Below are 15,000 nucleotides of genomic sequence, written 5' to 3' on the forward strand. Positions count from 1 at the left end.
GGCCCATTTCAGACAGATCGACATGTCACCATCCGTGGACCGAACGAAGCCGTCCTTTCAAAAAACCGTTGACACCAATGAGCGCTTTCAAACAGGTCTAGCACGGTAAAAAAAAACGTTCACGGCCGACCTATTCACTACGGTGGCCTTTTTTTTTTTTTCCTCTCCCTCTTTTTTCTCTCTCTCTCTCTCTCTCTCTCTCTCTCTCTCTCTCTCTCTCTCTCTCTCTCTCTCTCTCTCTCTCTCTCTCTCTCTCTCTCTCTCTTTTTTTTTATATAAGCTGTGAAATCTGTAGTCAAATGCTAATGACGTAAGTTCAAGGCGAGATGAAGATGCGTGAGACCCGTTTCAGACGCGTCGATTTTGTTTTTCGTCAAGCCTTGCCTTCTCAGACGTGACCCGTGGGAAGGCTGCCGTTTTTTATCGCGTAGACGGACTAATAAAATTCGATGTATCTGAAAGAAATATATAAAAAAAATGGTAATAAAAAAAGGAAAAAATCGTGAGATCAGGACGTTCCTTCGTAGATGAAACGATGGATAAAAATGGATTTCTCTCCACTTTTCCTCTCTATTCTCAGTTGTTACTTCTCCCTCTTTTTCCTTCTGGCTTTCAATCTCCCCCTTTTCCTCTCCTCTTTATCCTCTCCTCTTTCTACTTTATGATTCTCCTCTTTCTTCTCTTTCCGTCTCTTCCGTTTCCTTTCTTCCATCCTCCCACTCTGTTCTTCTTTTAGAATTCTTTGAGTTTGTATTCTTCTCCGTCTCTCATCTCCTTCCTTTTCCCCCCTTTTTCCCTCACGCCTTCATTATTATCTTTCTTCCTTCTGTATTATCTTCTCTTCTCCTCTCACTTTCCCCTTCCTCTGTTCCTTCCTATCCTCTCTCTTCTTCCTCACCTCCTCCTACTCCTTCTCCTCTTCCTCTTTGCTCCTCCTTTTTTCCTTTCCCGTCCTCCTCCTCCTCCTCCTCCTTCTCCTTCCTCTTTGCTCCTCCTCTTTTTCCCTTCCCGTCCTCCTCCTCCTCCTTCCATTTCTCTTTTCTTTTCGTATTTCATGGCTGCATTTTAATTACAGTCTCATCTTCCGCGTCGGGGAAATGTTCTTGCTCAAAATATCCCGAGAGAGGCAGGAAGAAGGTAATTGCGTCAATCTATGTAAAATTATCCTTAATTAATGTATTTTTTTCTAGTATAGTTTTTTATAGATCACGAGTGTGGTGTTGAAATAAATGTTCGAAATCAAAAACGTTAGCCTTTGATGATTATTGGTTTGATTACGAAATATTAGAACTCTTATATGCACGCTCACTTTTTCCTGCGCGATCGTATTTTGTTTCTGTGTTGTTGGCAAATTAACATTATAATATATCTGTCGTTGAATATACGTATACGTGAAAATAAATGCAAGTAAAGAAGAATGCATAGAATACATTATTATGACCTTCAGATTATATCTAATTAAGGATAACAGTTTAATTAGGAATTGTAATTAAACGTGCACTTGATAATGGCCGTAGCTTGCGGCCTGAAAATCTGCGCAACTTTATTGTAATTAACGTTTTAATGTGTTTTAAGCAGCTATTATATTATTTTGCATATCTTTTTCCCTCGAGATATAATTAGAATATATCAGAATTGTTTAAATGTTTTGATAGTAACGATAGTAAAATAGGAGTAATTGTAACACTAATTATAATGAAAATGAACTCAGATTTTTGTGAAAAAGCGTGTATTAATTTACTTATATTTTTGTCAATTTACATATAAGGAAAACAAGGTTTACATACGTAAGTTGTATAATATAATCTCTCTCTCTCTCTCTCTCTCTATCTACCTATCTATCTATCTATCTATCTATCTATCTCTCTCACTCTCTCTCTCACTCTCTCTCTCTCTCTCTCTCTCTCTCTCTCTCTTTCACTCTTACCTTTTATAGCTTCTATATCGCTTTTATTTTTATTTTTCCTTCTTTCCTTTCACCTCCCTTTTCCTCTCCCCTCTTCTTTCTCTCCTCCTATCTCCCGTTCTCCCTTCTCTCTCTCGCCTCCCTTCTTCCCTCGCCCCTTTTCTTTCTCCCAACTTCGCTTTCTCCTTTCCCCTCTCCCCTCTCCACTCCCCTCTTTTCCTTCTTCCAACTTACCTCCCCCTTCTTCCCCATCCCTTCTTCTCCTCTCTCCCTATTTCTCCTCTCTCCCTTCTTCTCCCCTCTTCCCTTTTCTCCCCTCTCCCTTCTTCTCCCCTCTCCCTTTTTCTCCCCTCTCCCTTCTTCATCCTCCTCCTTTCCTCCCCCACTTCCCCTTCTTCCCCTCTTACTCACGTGACCTCCAGCAAAATTCTCAACATAAATAACACCTTTTTTTTCACCCCCAAAATATGCACTCTGTAGCATTGGCGATAATGATAATCTTCAAACCGGGGAGGGGGCATACGTATAAACAAAATTCAGTGAAGGAAGGAGGGAGCGAGAGAATAGGGAAGAAAGGGAGGGAGGGAGAGGGAGAATGAGGGAAGGAGGGAGAGAGGAAAAAAGGGAATGAGGAATAAAGGAAGGAAGGGGAGGAAAAGGAAAGGGAAGAAGGAAAAGAGGGAAGGAGGGAGGGAGGGTACGAAGGATTAAATGAAGGAGGAAAGGAGGGAAGGAGGGGATGGAAGAGTGGGGGGAAGGAGGGAAAGAGAAGAAGAGGAAGGGGAAGGAAGGGAGGGAGGGAGGAAATTAGAGAGAAAAAAGAGAAAGGAGAGAGGGAAATAGGAATGGGAAGGAGGAAGAAAAGGCAAGAGGAAAGGAGGAAATAAAGGGGAGAGGGAAAAACAGAAAGGAGGGAGGGAGGGAGGAGGAAAGAGAAGGGGGGAAGGAGAGAGGAAAGGTAAGTGGGGAGAAGGGAGGGGGAGAGAGAAAGAGAAAGAGAGAGAGATACAGATAGACAGGTAGGCAGGCAAGCAGAGGAAGAAAGAAAGAGAGAGGGGGGTAGGCAGAGGAGAAGGGAAAGGGAAAGAGAGAGAGAGAGAGAGAGAGAGAGAGAGAGAGAGAGAGAGAGAGAGAGAGACAGACAGAGATGGACAGAGTAGGAGGGAAAGGGAAAAAAAGAGAGAGAAAGCGATAGAAAGAGCGAAAGAGAGAGCGAGGGAGAGCCAAAGCAAGAGAGCCTGTGCGTCATATACGCGGCCTGCAACTCTGTAAATATAAACTCGGGATTCAAATGGCGAGCAAGCGAGGGAATCAGAAATGGAATAATTTTGCCGAATTTTTTTAAAATATTTTTTCTTATCGCGTAATTTCAGCTTCTTTTTCTTGTTAGTATAAATTTCCAGCTTACTTGTTTGTTATTTTTTCTTGTTATTTCTAGTTTTCAAAATAATTTTACACTCAAAACTTTTATAGTATATATATATTTTTTTTTTTCATTTTTATTTACCTTGCTTTTAAGAATGTAAATATAACACCGCCATTGTAAGTTGTTTACATGCAAACAAATATAAACATACACACAAATGTCCTGGAGTTCTCAAGGAATCATATATTTCTCTCTCTCTCTCTCTCTCTCCCTCCCCTCCCTACCTCCTTCCTTTCCCTCCCAATATTTCATTTTCTCTCCTTCTATCCCTTCTTCCATCTCTCATTCCATCCTCCTCCTTTTCCTCCTCCCCCACTCCCTTCTTTCGCCCCCACTTCCTCTCAAACCCTTCACCTCATCCTGATTTACCAAGCGTATATGCGTATAAATCAGTTTGCATGAGACCCAGTGCGTGTAGGAAGGTAGTGGTGGGGGGGGGGGGGGGGTGCTGTGTATGTGTGTGTGTGTGTGTGTGTGTGTGTGTGTGTGTGTGTTGTTGTGTGTGTGTGTGTGTGTGTGTGTGTTTGGGTGTGTTGGGGGGAGGGGGCGTATGTGTATGTGTATGTGTGTGTGTTTTTCTCTGTGTTTGTGTGAATATGTGTGTCTGTGTGTGTGTTTGTGTTTCTGCATGTGTGCTTTTCGTAGGCACGGACATGTAGATACTTCATGTGTGAAAGCGCGCATCCGTATACGCATATATACCCACACGTATCTCTCTCCCTCCGTACACATTCCCGCCCGCCGTTTTTTCCCGCGAGGCTCGTCAACATGTCCCGTATTTCTCCCTCAGACGACCCGCAACGCCGTCACCAGCCTGAGGAAGAGATGGCCGGGCGCGACGGTGCCCTACGAGATCTCTGCGACCTTGCGTAAGTCTTGGAAAGGGGGGTGGGCGGCGGATGATAAGGGATGGGGTGGAGAGAGGTAATGGTATATATATAGATAGATAGATGGCTATAGATAAAGACATATATGAGTATAAATATATTCTTATATATATCTATATCTTTATTTATATCTATATCTATATATACGTATATATATATATATATATATATATATATATATATATATATATATATATATATATATATATAGTTATATCTATATCTATATCTATATTTATATTTATATCTATATCTATATCTATATCTATATCTATATAAGGAAATAACGAAAGCAGGGAAAGGGTGAGTATAGATTTTCCTTTTTAGCGGATTTTGTTAAAAGCTTTAGGTTTGTTTAGAATAAGTGATGAGATATTATGCATATGTGTTTGTTTTTAATTTTTCCCCCTTTTTTGAGATATGTTTATTTTATGATTTTTATGATCTTTTTTCTCTTAGTTTTATATATATTAGTTTTTACATGTATTTTTTTCTTGTTTGTTTTTTTATATACGAATACTACAGTTTTTTAAAATGGCTAAGAAAAAGATTTATATGTATTTTACCTTATCATTTTTGCCTCTCTTTTTTTTCTTTCCTCTAATACTCTCCAAAATAAAAAATAAAAATAAAGCTCTAAATAAAACCTTCGAAATCTTCGAAATCCGACTAAATCTCAGTCCCTCACGCCCATCTCTCTCTCTCATCGACCGCCCCTCTGCCTCTCCCTCGCCTCACGCCCACTCCTCTCTCACCGCCCGTATTCATCCAACCCGCAGCCCACGCCGCCCGCTTGGCTATCGGCGCCGCTATCTTGCAACTGCACATCAACACGTGCATCCGACTCGTGCCCAGGACCAGCCAGAGGGATTACGTGCTCTTCCGCGCCTCGGATGTGTAAGTGCTTCGTCTGCATTGGGGGGGGGATGGGGAGGGGGGGATGTCAGGGGGAAGTGATGTGTGGGGGGGAAGGGGGGAGGGGATGTGTGGGGGGAAAGGGGGGTAGGGTAAGGGGATGTTTGTGGGGGAAGGGGGAAGGGGGGAGGGGATGTGTGTGAGGGGAGGGGTGAAATAGGAGGTGATGTGTGGGGGGAGGGGGGAGGGGATGTGTGGGGGGAGGGGGAAGGGGATGAGTATGGGAGGGGGGGTCTGTGTCTGTGGGAGTGGAAGAAGGGGGGAGTATGTGCGTGTGGGGGGGGGGGGGGGGGCTGTGTGAAGTGTGTGTGTGTGTGCTTGTGTGTATGTTATGACACGACTATTGATTTAAACATACACATGTAAAACACACGTTTAGGTGTTTGTGTGTGTGTGTGTGTGTGTGTGTTTGTACCCCGTGCTTGTGAGCACATATGTACACGACTATATCAACTTTTCTTTCTTTCTCTCAGTCTCTTCATCAAAAAATTCTTTGTTTATCCAGTCACTAGAGTAAGTTATTTATGAGATGACGTTTGCTGAAATCTATGACGTCACCACCTAGTACTGTTATCTCAAATCTCTTTATTATCATATTCACTCCTCTTTTCTCTCTATAAAAGGCGATGCCGTTAAGGATAGAAAAAAAAGTGTTTGTGTGGAGAGAAGTTGAGATAGCAATTGCAGAAATGTCAAAGATGTTTTTGAGTGTTTTTTTCTCTCTTGTAGACGCTGCTGTGGCATTTAGTTTTTTTTTTTTTTTTTCTCTCACTCGTTAAATGCTTGAATGTTGATAAAGCATCAAATTCTCCTTGATGTGATTTCTTTGTCTTTCTCTTACTTTTTTTTTCCCCCGCTCTCCCTCCTCTCCCCTTTTCCTTCTTCTTCCTCTCCCCCCCACTTTCGCTCCCCTTCCTCATCCCTTTCTCCCACCCTCTCCCACCCTACCCTCTCCTCCCTTCCCTTTCCCCCTCTCTCTCCATTCTTCCCCCCCTCCCCTCTCCTCCCCCTCCCTCCATTCCTTCCACCCTCTCCCTCTTCCCTTTTCCCCTCCATTCTCCTCCCTACCCTCTCCCCCTCCCACCTCTCTCCCTTCCCCACACCCTCCCTATCTCCCTCCCTTCTCTCCTCCCACCCTCCCCCTCTCCTCCCCATACACCGCCACGTTTCAACCCACGCGCCGTCGTCAGCCGAACCACGCACCTGTCAGCCACGCACCTGTCAGCCACGCACCTGTCAGCCACGCACCTGTCAGCCACGCACCTGTCAGCCACGCACCTGTCAGCCACGCACCTGTCAGCCACGCACCTGTCAGCCACGCACCTGTCAGCCACGCAGCAGGACATCAGATAAGTTTCCTTCCTTGACACTGGACGCGCGGGAGCTCATCCGAATCGCAGATGAGGCGAGCGAGGCGGGCGGGCGAGCGAGGCGGGCGGGCGAGAGGATTCGAGGCCGCCTCCGCCCCGGCAGGCTCATCAACGCCCTCTGGATGGGGCGGGGCGAACTAGTGGAGGGGGCGGGGGGGGAGGGAAGGATTCGTTTTGGGAGGGATTTTTGGGGATTTTTAGGACTGTTTTGTTATTGTTGTGTTACTGCTGTTGTTGCTATCGGTGTCCTTGTTTTGTTCCCACTAATATCTTTATTATTATTATCGTAATTGTCATCGTCATTATCATCTCATTATCATCATCGTCGTCATCTTCGTTATGATTATCATCATCATTAGTTTTATCATTATTGTTATTATTACCATCATCATTTGCATTATCATTACTATTATCATTATTCTTCGTTTCTATTCATCATTAGTAGTCAGCAGCAGCATCATATTTTTCTAAGGTAATCTCCGCTCACCTTTTTATTTTTGTTTTCTGTTAATTAAATCTCCTTTTTCTCTCCAGTTTCAGTCTTTCTCAAAATTATCAATCGCCCGCTTGGTCATTATCTATTATCTGATGTGATTCAGTTGGCTTGATTAATGTTCATGTTTATAATTATTATTATTATTATTATTATTATTATTGTCATTATTATTATTATTATTATTATTGTTATTATTATTATTATTATTATCATTATAGGTTTGGAGGCTAAGATGTTCATGTGGCATTATAGAAATAACTTCAAAACAATTTTTTTTTCTAGAAGTGCATTTAGTAACTAAGATATAGCAATTGATATATATACAAGAATATATATGTTGATATAAAAAAAAATACTATAACGTGAACTTTTGCAGCATCGAAATTGCGTCATTTGGAAAAAAAGAAAAATATATATATACAAAAACAAAATATATATATACAAAAAATAATAATAAATATATATATATATAATAATAAATATATATATATATATATATATATATATATATATATATATATATATATATATATATATATATATATATATATGAGCTGTTCTTTGCACTGTCAAACTTATACATCTATTTTTGAAATTCTTTTTCTCTACGGGGTGATGTACCTCAGGAAATTAATGATTCAAGGTTCTATTTCTGTCTCTGGAAACTACATATTAAACAGAGTTCTGGGAACCTTGTAAAGCATGTGCAGATGTTTCATGCGAGAATGGGTGTACAACGCACATGTGCAGTGGTTAGTCATACGAATGTTATAATATTCTCTCGCTTACAAAGACCTTTTTTGTGGGTCTCTGTGTCCATCTATTTTCCTTTTCTACTCTTTGTCTTCGGCTCGCTCTGTTTGTCTGGTTTTCTCTCGTTCTGTGTCTGTCTGTCTGTTTCTTTCTTTCTCTCTCTCTCTCTTTCTCTCTCTCTCTCTTTCTCTCTCTCTCTCTCTCTCTCTCTCTCTCTCTCTCTCTCTCTCTCTCTCTCTCTCTCTCTCTCTCTCTCTCTCTCTCTCTCTCTCTCTCTCCCTCTCTCTCTCTTCCCTCTCTTCCTTCACCATCTCCTTTTCACTCTCATTCCGTTTCACCTTTTTCCTCCCTCCTTCTTTCTCTCTATCTCCCTCTTTCTTTCTCTCCTTTTGTTGTGGTATAGCAAGCAGCACAAGGTGAACGAGATGGAAAAGGAAAGCTTTCGAAGGTCACCTATTTGGTTTGTATATAAAAAACAATTTGATGAATACTTACAGCTCGGTAAAAATAATATTACTAATAATAAAAACAAAGTTAATAATAATAATAAAGATAAAAATAATTGAAAAACAGCGAGGAGATACAATAGAGAGATAAAAATGAATAGGAATATTGACGTACATAAAATGCACACAAACATAGAACAGCAATAAAAATAATAGTTATTGATAGACACAGATAGACTAAACAATTTCCAACTTTTGTGAAAGGTATACGGGAGTAGTGATTATGTTTACTACTGATAAAAAACATCGCAGTAATAGTGAGAGGAACATCATTTGTTAAAGCAATGTCCTTTTTTATTGCACTAAGACGAGACAAGCAATAAATCATGTGAAGTAATTTGTGTAGGCTTGTTACTCTCTGCGTCTGTCTGTGTGTCTATCTGGCTGACTGGTTGTTCATTTGTCTGTCTGTTTGTTGAATTATCCCTGCATTTCTTTCCTTTCCCAATTTGTTCTTCCTTCTCTCCGTCTGTTTCTCTCTTTCTCTGTCTTTCTGTCTGTCTGTCTCTCTGTCTGTTTGTCTCTCTTTCTCTTTCTCTCCTTCTCTCTTTCTCTTTCTCTCTTTATCTTTTCTCTCTATCTATCTATCTATCTATCTATCTATATATATATATATATCTTTCTATCTATCTATCCATTTATCTATCTATCTATCTATCTACCTATCTATCTATCTATCTATCTATATATCTCCATCTCTCCCTTACTCAATCTCCTTTCGCAATCTCTATCTTTCTAAACTCAATTTTCTCTTCACAAATGCTAAATGTTTTTCTCTTCATCTTTTCTTTTTTTTCCTTCTCCCTTCTTCTCTTCCTCCTTTCTTCTTCTTCTTGCAACCTTCATTCTTATTATCGTCATTTCTCTTGTTCTTCCTTTCTTTATATAAACTTCGAAATCATCCGCTCTTGAACACCTGACTGCTCGCGCGTCGATATAAATAAACACTCTTCTGTTCGAGCCTCTGCTTTCGCTTCGTTTCTTTCGCTTCTTCTTCTTCGTCGTTTGCTTTCTCCTCTCTTTCTTTTGTTTCTATTCTTTTCTTCTGTTTTTTTCTTTCTTCCTTTCTTGTTTTCCTTCGTCATCTTGTACTTTTTTTCTTCTTGCTGTTGTTTTTTTGTTTCTTTTCTTGTTATTTCTTCTTCTCCTTCGTCTTCTTCCTCTACTTTTTCTTCTTCTATTTTTTCTTCTTCATCTTGTTTTTTTGTTTCTTTTCTTCTTCTTCTTTCTTCTTCTCCTTTGTCTTCTTCCTCTACCTTTTCTTCTTCTACTTTTTCTTTTCTTCTTCTCTTCATCTTTTCTTCTTCTTTTTGTATTATTTATCATTTATTTCACCATCTTCTTCTTGTCCTTCGTCTTCCTTCTTCTTCTTCTTCTTCTTCATCTTTATCTCCTTTTGTTTTTCCTTCTTTTTCGTTCCTCTTCTTTTCTTCTTCGCCTTCCTGTGTTGGCGAATTCAAATTTCTCGAAAAAAGTAAAAAGAAAAAAGAAAAAAAAAAAAGCAGTGGTCATATCTGTCAAATGCAAGATGAAAGCAAGGTCACAATTTTCTTCATCTCCTCCTTCCTCTTCTTCTCCTTCTTCTTCTTTATTTTCTTCTTCTTCTTCTTCTTCTCCTCCTTCTTCTTCTTCTTCTTCTTCTTCTTCTTCTTCTTCTTCTTCTTCTTCTTCTTCTTCTTCTTCTTCTTCTTCTTCTTCTTCTTCTTCTTCTTCTTCTTCTTCTTCTTCTTCTTCTTCTTCTTCTTCTTCTTCTTCTTCTTCTTCTTCTTCTTCTTCTTCTTCTTCTTCTTCTCCTTCTTCTTCTTCTTCTTCTTCTCCTCCTTTTCTTCTTTTTCTTCTTCTTCTTCTTCTTCTTCTTTTATGAAAATGGGAGTTTGTTTACAGTTGTGTGGTTGAAGTGTTGCGTTTTTGTTTATATAGCAACGCGTAAATATTTTCTCAGAGATCATGTATATAATCATGAGGATTCTGTTTTTTGGGGCGCTTTGATATAGAAAACGGGAGAAAATATACTTCTTAAAAGATGGACTTTGCGACAGAAAACGCTTAAGATCAAAGCTTGAAAGCAAAGATACATTTGAAAACGAAATTCAAGCCGGGATTAAGATCATGACGTGAAGGTTGATGACAGATGCGATACTTCAGATAAAAAACAGATTTCTCAACTTGCATCCATCTAATTTAAAGTAATCTCTAAAACGACATTTAACTATCTAAAACGCCAGATCATTCCTAAACAACAACTAGATCATCCTATCATTATACCTACAACGGATTCTCGTGATTTTATCCGATAAGCATAACATCAAAATTTCCATTTTTTTTCTCCCCTCTTTTAGGTGCAGTTCCAGCGTCGGCCGCCAGGGGTCCAGGCAGATAGTGCGCCTTTCGCCTCGATGTTACACGCCAGGCATCGTCGTCCACGAAATCATGCACGCTTTAGGTAAATAAACGGGTGAACGAGGGAATAAATGGATGATTAGTATATATAAGGGTGGATGGAATAATTGATAGGCAATATGCAGAAATAGATAGTAAGTTAACAAAGATAGATGGATAGATCGTATCCGTCATCCAGGATATGCTTTAGGTAAATAAATGGGTCAACGAGGGAATAAATAGATAATAAGTGAATATAAAAATGGATGGAATAATAGATAGATGGCCTACAGAGATAGAGGGATAGATAGAAAATATAATTGAAGATGAATAGATAAATGGGTACTTAATAGTGATTGTTATAATACAGAATTGACAAGTGGATAGATAGATGATAAAGAGTGATAACAATAGACAGAATGATAATTAGATGGCTTTGGAAACAAATAAATTCACACAGAGGTGCCTTGATAAACTCATAGATTATAGATAAGTTGTACAGGAACTGATAGGAAGTAGAACAGATAACCAGATAGATAGACAGAATGGATAGATGGTAAATAAGTCAGTAAAAGAGGAATTGAAGTCAGCTGATGAATACGGACTGTACGTGATTTTATTTAATTGTTCGTTTTAATTAAGGTTAAGATTTGGATTGTAGTGATCACAGGTGATTAATTGTCAACGGAATGCATTTGGAAAAAAAGAATAAGAGGGGAAAAAAATCAGCAAAGAAGTATATACATAGATTAAGTTCTTATCGTAATTCTACATAAAAAGTAAAAATATAATAATAATAGGAAGAAAAAGAAGAAGAAGAAGAAGAAGAAGAAGAAGAAGAAGAAGAAGAAGAATTACGGAATAAACATTTATAAACTTTGGCCTTTGCATAACTTGAAGCTTATGGAAGAATGAAACAAAACACAAAAATAATAACAATAATAACTATAATACCAATAAAAAGCATGTATTTCCTGTACAATTGTTTCCTCTTGTTCTTAGACTAAAACAGCTGACTCGATTTCAAAACGGGTAATTTTCTCTTTCTCTCTTCTTTTTTATATTTGCCTTTTTTATATTTATCATTGTTGTTGGTGGTGGTGGTGTTATCATCATTATAGTCGACGTTATTAATATAGTTGTTTGTTGTTATTGATATAATTATTGTTGTCATCAACTTAATTATAATTATTATTATTATTATTATTATTATTATTACTCTTATTATTATCATTATATTATCATTATCATTAGCATTACCATTAACATTATTATTGTTATTATTTTTATTATCATTCTATTTTTCTTTGTCATTATTATACGACGAGTATTATCACTATTATTTTATTTCATCATTTTATTACTTTTATTAGTTTAATTGTTATTATCATCATCATCATTATTATTATTATTATTATTATTATCATTATTATTATTTCATTAAAATTCTGATTATTATTTTTATTATTATTATTATTATTATCATTATTACATCATTATTATTATTATCATTGTTATCATTATTTTTTATTGCTCTTACTATCATCATCATCATTGTAGTTATTTTCATCTTAATTATTATTAGTGATACTTTTGTCAACATTAGTATTGGTAGTATTAGGATCATTATCAATATTATTAAAACTCCACTTAGTTTCATTATCATTATTATGAGCAATATATCCATTATCAGTATAATATGTTGCATATTATTACTGTCAAATTGTTCTTGTTTTTTTATTATTACTATCATTATTATTATTATCATTGTTATCATTATTTTTTATTGCTCTTACTATCATCATCTCATCGTAGTTATTTTCATCTTAATTATTATTAGTGATACTTTTGTCATCATTAGTATTAGTAGTATTAGGATCATTATCAATATTATCACTAGTTGCATATTATTACTGTCACAATTGTTCTTGTTCTTTTTATTATCATGATTAGCAGTATTAGTAGTATTACGGAAAATACATCACCATTAAAACATAGACGAAGAATAAGGAATCCGTCGAAATCTACGGACTACATACGCCATGTTTCACAACACTCTCTCTCTCTCTCTCTCTCTCTCTCTCTCTCTCTCTCTCTCTCTCTCTCTCTCTCTCTCTCTCTCTCTCTCTCTCTCTCTCTCTCTCTCTCTCTATCTCCCTCTCTCTCTCTCTCCCTCTCTCTCTCTCTCTCTCTCTCTCTCTCTCTCTCTCTCTCTTTCTCATTCTCTCAAAGCACTAGTTTATTTTGTGGCTTGAGTTGATGTCCTATGAACTAAGGTCCGGTTATGAAATCAGCTGTTCTTTGTATATAACGCAAGGACAACCAGCTTTCATCCCACATGGGCAGGGGGAGGGGGTAGTAGCTCTCCCCTCCTGCTGTAGGATTTACCCCTCCCCCCTTAGCTACTCTCCCCCCTCTATTTCTTTTTTTGTTCCATAAGAGTGTAATCGTAAAGACACATATCCCCACCCCCCCCCCCCCCATGTCTACAAGCAGCTCAAATAACCAGAATAATAGTTCAATAGAAATGCGACTATATTAAGCTGTACTAACGTTCCCTAATGAATTCAACCTTAAACTTTCTATATATACTTTTTTTTTTTTTTTTACTCCATACCGTCCAGTCAAAAGCTGTTGCCCCCCTCCCTCCCCCCCCCCCCTTCTCACCCCAGTGCCCGACGTCTTGTTAGATTTTCTAGACCAATCAGGAGATAGGTTTTATTTGAGTGAACCAATAGGAACGCTGCATTTTTTAAGTATTCACTTATTTTCATACTTAAATAGTTTGTATCTTTCGTAATCCGGAACTCTGTCACGTCTTGCTATAATATTTAATTTTTTTCACAAACTCTTGTAATTATAACCCATGAACAACCGGTAGCAATAATGGAAAAAACAACTCCATTATAAGTAGGTTTAACCAAGTGTGAAAATTCCATGCGGCTTAAACAAGACTGTGGGAAGTAACGACATCTAGAATACGCTTTAGTTACGAGTTATTTCAAGCCCCTTAGTAGGATAAACGACCCAGAGTGCGCAGAATGTAAACACTTTAATTCAGTTTCAAAAGCCAGGTATCAACTCGTTGCGTATCGCGTATTGCATGCTGTTGCCTGCCAGTGCGGACGGGCGGGATATGAGGCCAATATACGCAACGGACTAGATCGCCATTTGTCGTTTTTATTTTCTTCTTCTTCTTCTTTCTCTTTCTTTCTCTTAATTTTAAACGAATGGATGGAGAGGGACGTAAATACCGTTTCTTTCCTGTCCTGATATGTTTTTTTGTTCTTGTTTTTTTTTTCGACCTAATTGAAGTTTACATGAAAACAAGTTAAAAAAAAAAAGAAAAAAAATATGTATATCCTTTTTTTCTTTTTTCTTTTTTTCTGTTTTTTCTTCTCTTTTGCAAAGTCTGCTCACGTGCTGAAAGTGCAAGTCAGCCAACCATTTGATCCACTGCTCTGTGTCCATTCAAAGGTATATAACGCAATAAAACCTATCTATAGCAGGTAAATAACGTAGTAAATCCAGTTTATCGCTGCAACCATAGGCAAGCAATGGATTTCATTTTAGACCTTTTTCCATTATCAAATTAACAACTTGCACACAAAAAAAATCTACTTCTCTATCTATCTGGAATGTCACATACACAAGACAATACAGATTACATATGTGGAAATATCCCGTAAAATACTAACATTCCGATATCCAGGGGGGGGGGGGGGGCTATAAAGAAGGCAAGCTTTAACCTATTGTGGGGGGGGGGGGGGTTGGCACTCTATGCCACTTCTTCTGTTTTCTTCTGTTTCTATTCTTCCTTCTTTCTCGTTTTCTTGCTTTCCTTTTTTCTGAGATGTATATATTGTCTTCTTCTTATTCTCTCTCTTTTATTTTTGTTTATTCTATTTTTTTGTCTTTCCATTCTGGATATTTTCTTGTGTTTCTCTTATCCCTCTTTTTATTCATTAAAAAATCATACTTTTTTATTTCCTGTTTTCCATTCTGCTTACCTCTGATGTTTATTATTTTCGGCAAAGGTGGGTCCAAACCGCTTGCAAAGGCCTTTAGATACGGGATCCCTCAAGTGGTTGGCTTTGGGAAATCGCTCTTGGGGGTTAAATATACATAGATTTCTTTAAGTATATATGTGCGTTTTGCATATGTTTTACATAAACACACGTCTGTATGTATGCATGTGTTTATATATATATATATATATATATATATATATATATATATATATATATATATATATATATACATGTATATATATGTTGTTTATACATTTTTCCTTCTTTCTTTTCTTTCTCTGTTGAGTCACTGATCTCGAGGCGGTGGTCCTCTAAATAGAGATTTAAATAT

General features: G+C 37.8%; 1 protein-coding gene across 1 annotated transcript in view; it reads left to right on the top strand.

The window, feature by feature from the left end:
• Positions 1 to 15,000, top strand: part of LOC125032030 (zinc metalloproteinase nas-14-like) — a 38,750-nt gene that overhangs the window by 3,352 nt on the left and 20,398 nt on the right. The window contains exons 2-5 of the mRNA XM_047622991.1: positions 4,123 to 4,201; positions 4,999 to 5,116; positions 5,608 to 5,647; positions 10,558 to 10,702. Coding sequence (XP_047478947.1) covers positions 4,123 to 4,201; positions 4,999 to 5,116; positions 5,608 to 5,647; positions 10,558 to 10,702 — 382 coding nt within the window. The remainder of the gene's footprint in view (positions 1 to 4,122; positions 4,202 to 4,998; positions 5,117 to 5,607; positions 5,648 to 10,557; positions 10,703 to 15,000) is intronic.

The sequence above is a fragment of the Penaeus chinensis genome, chromosome 14 (assembly GCF_019202785.1).
Source record: "Penaeus chinensis breed Huanghai No. 1 chromosome 14, ASM1920278v2, whole genome shotgun sequence".
Classification (NCBI taxonomy): domain Eukaryota; kingdom Metazoa; phylum Arthropoda; class Malacostraca; order Decapoda; family Penaeidae; genus Penaeus; species Penaeus chinensis.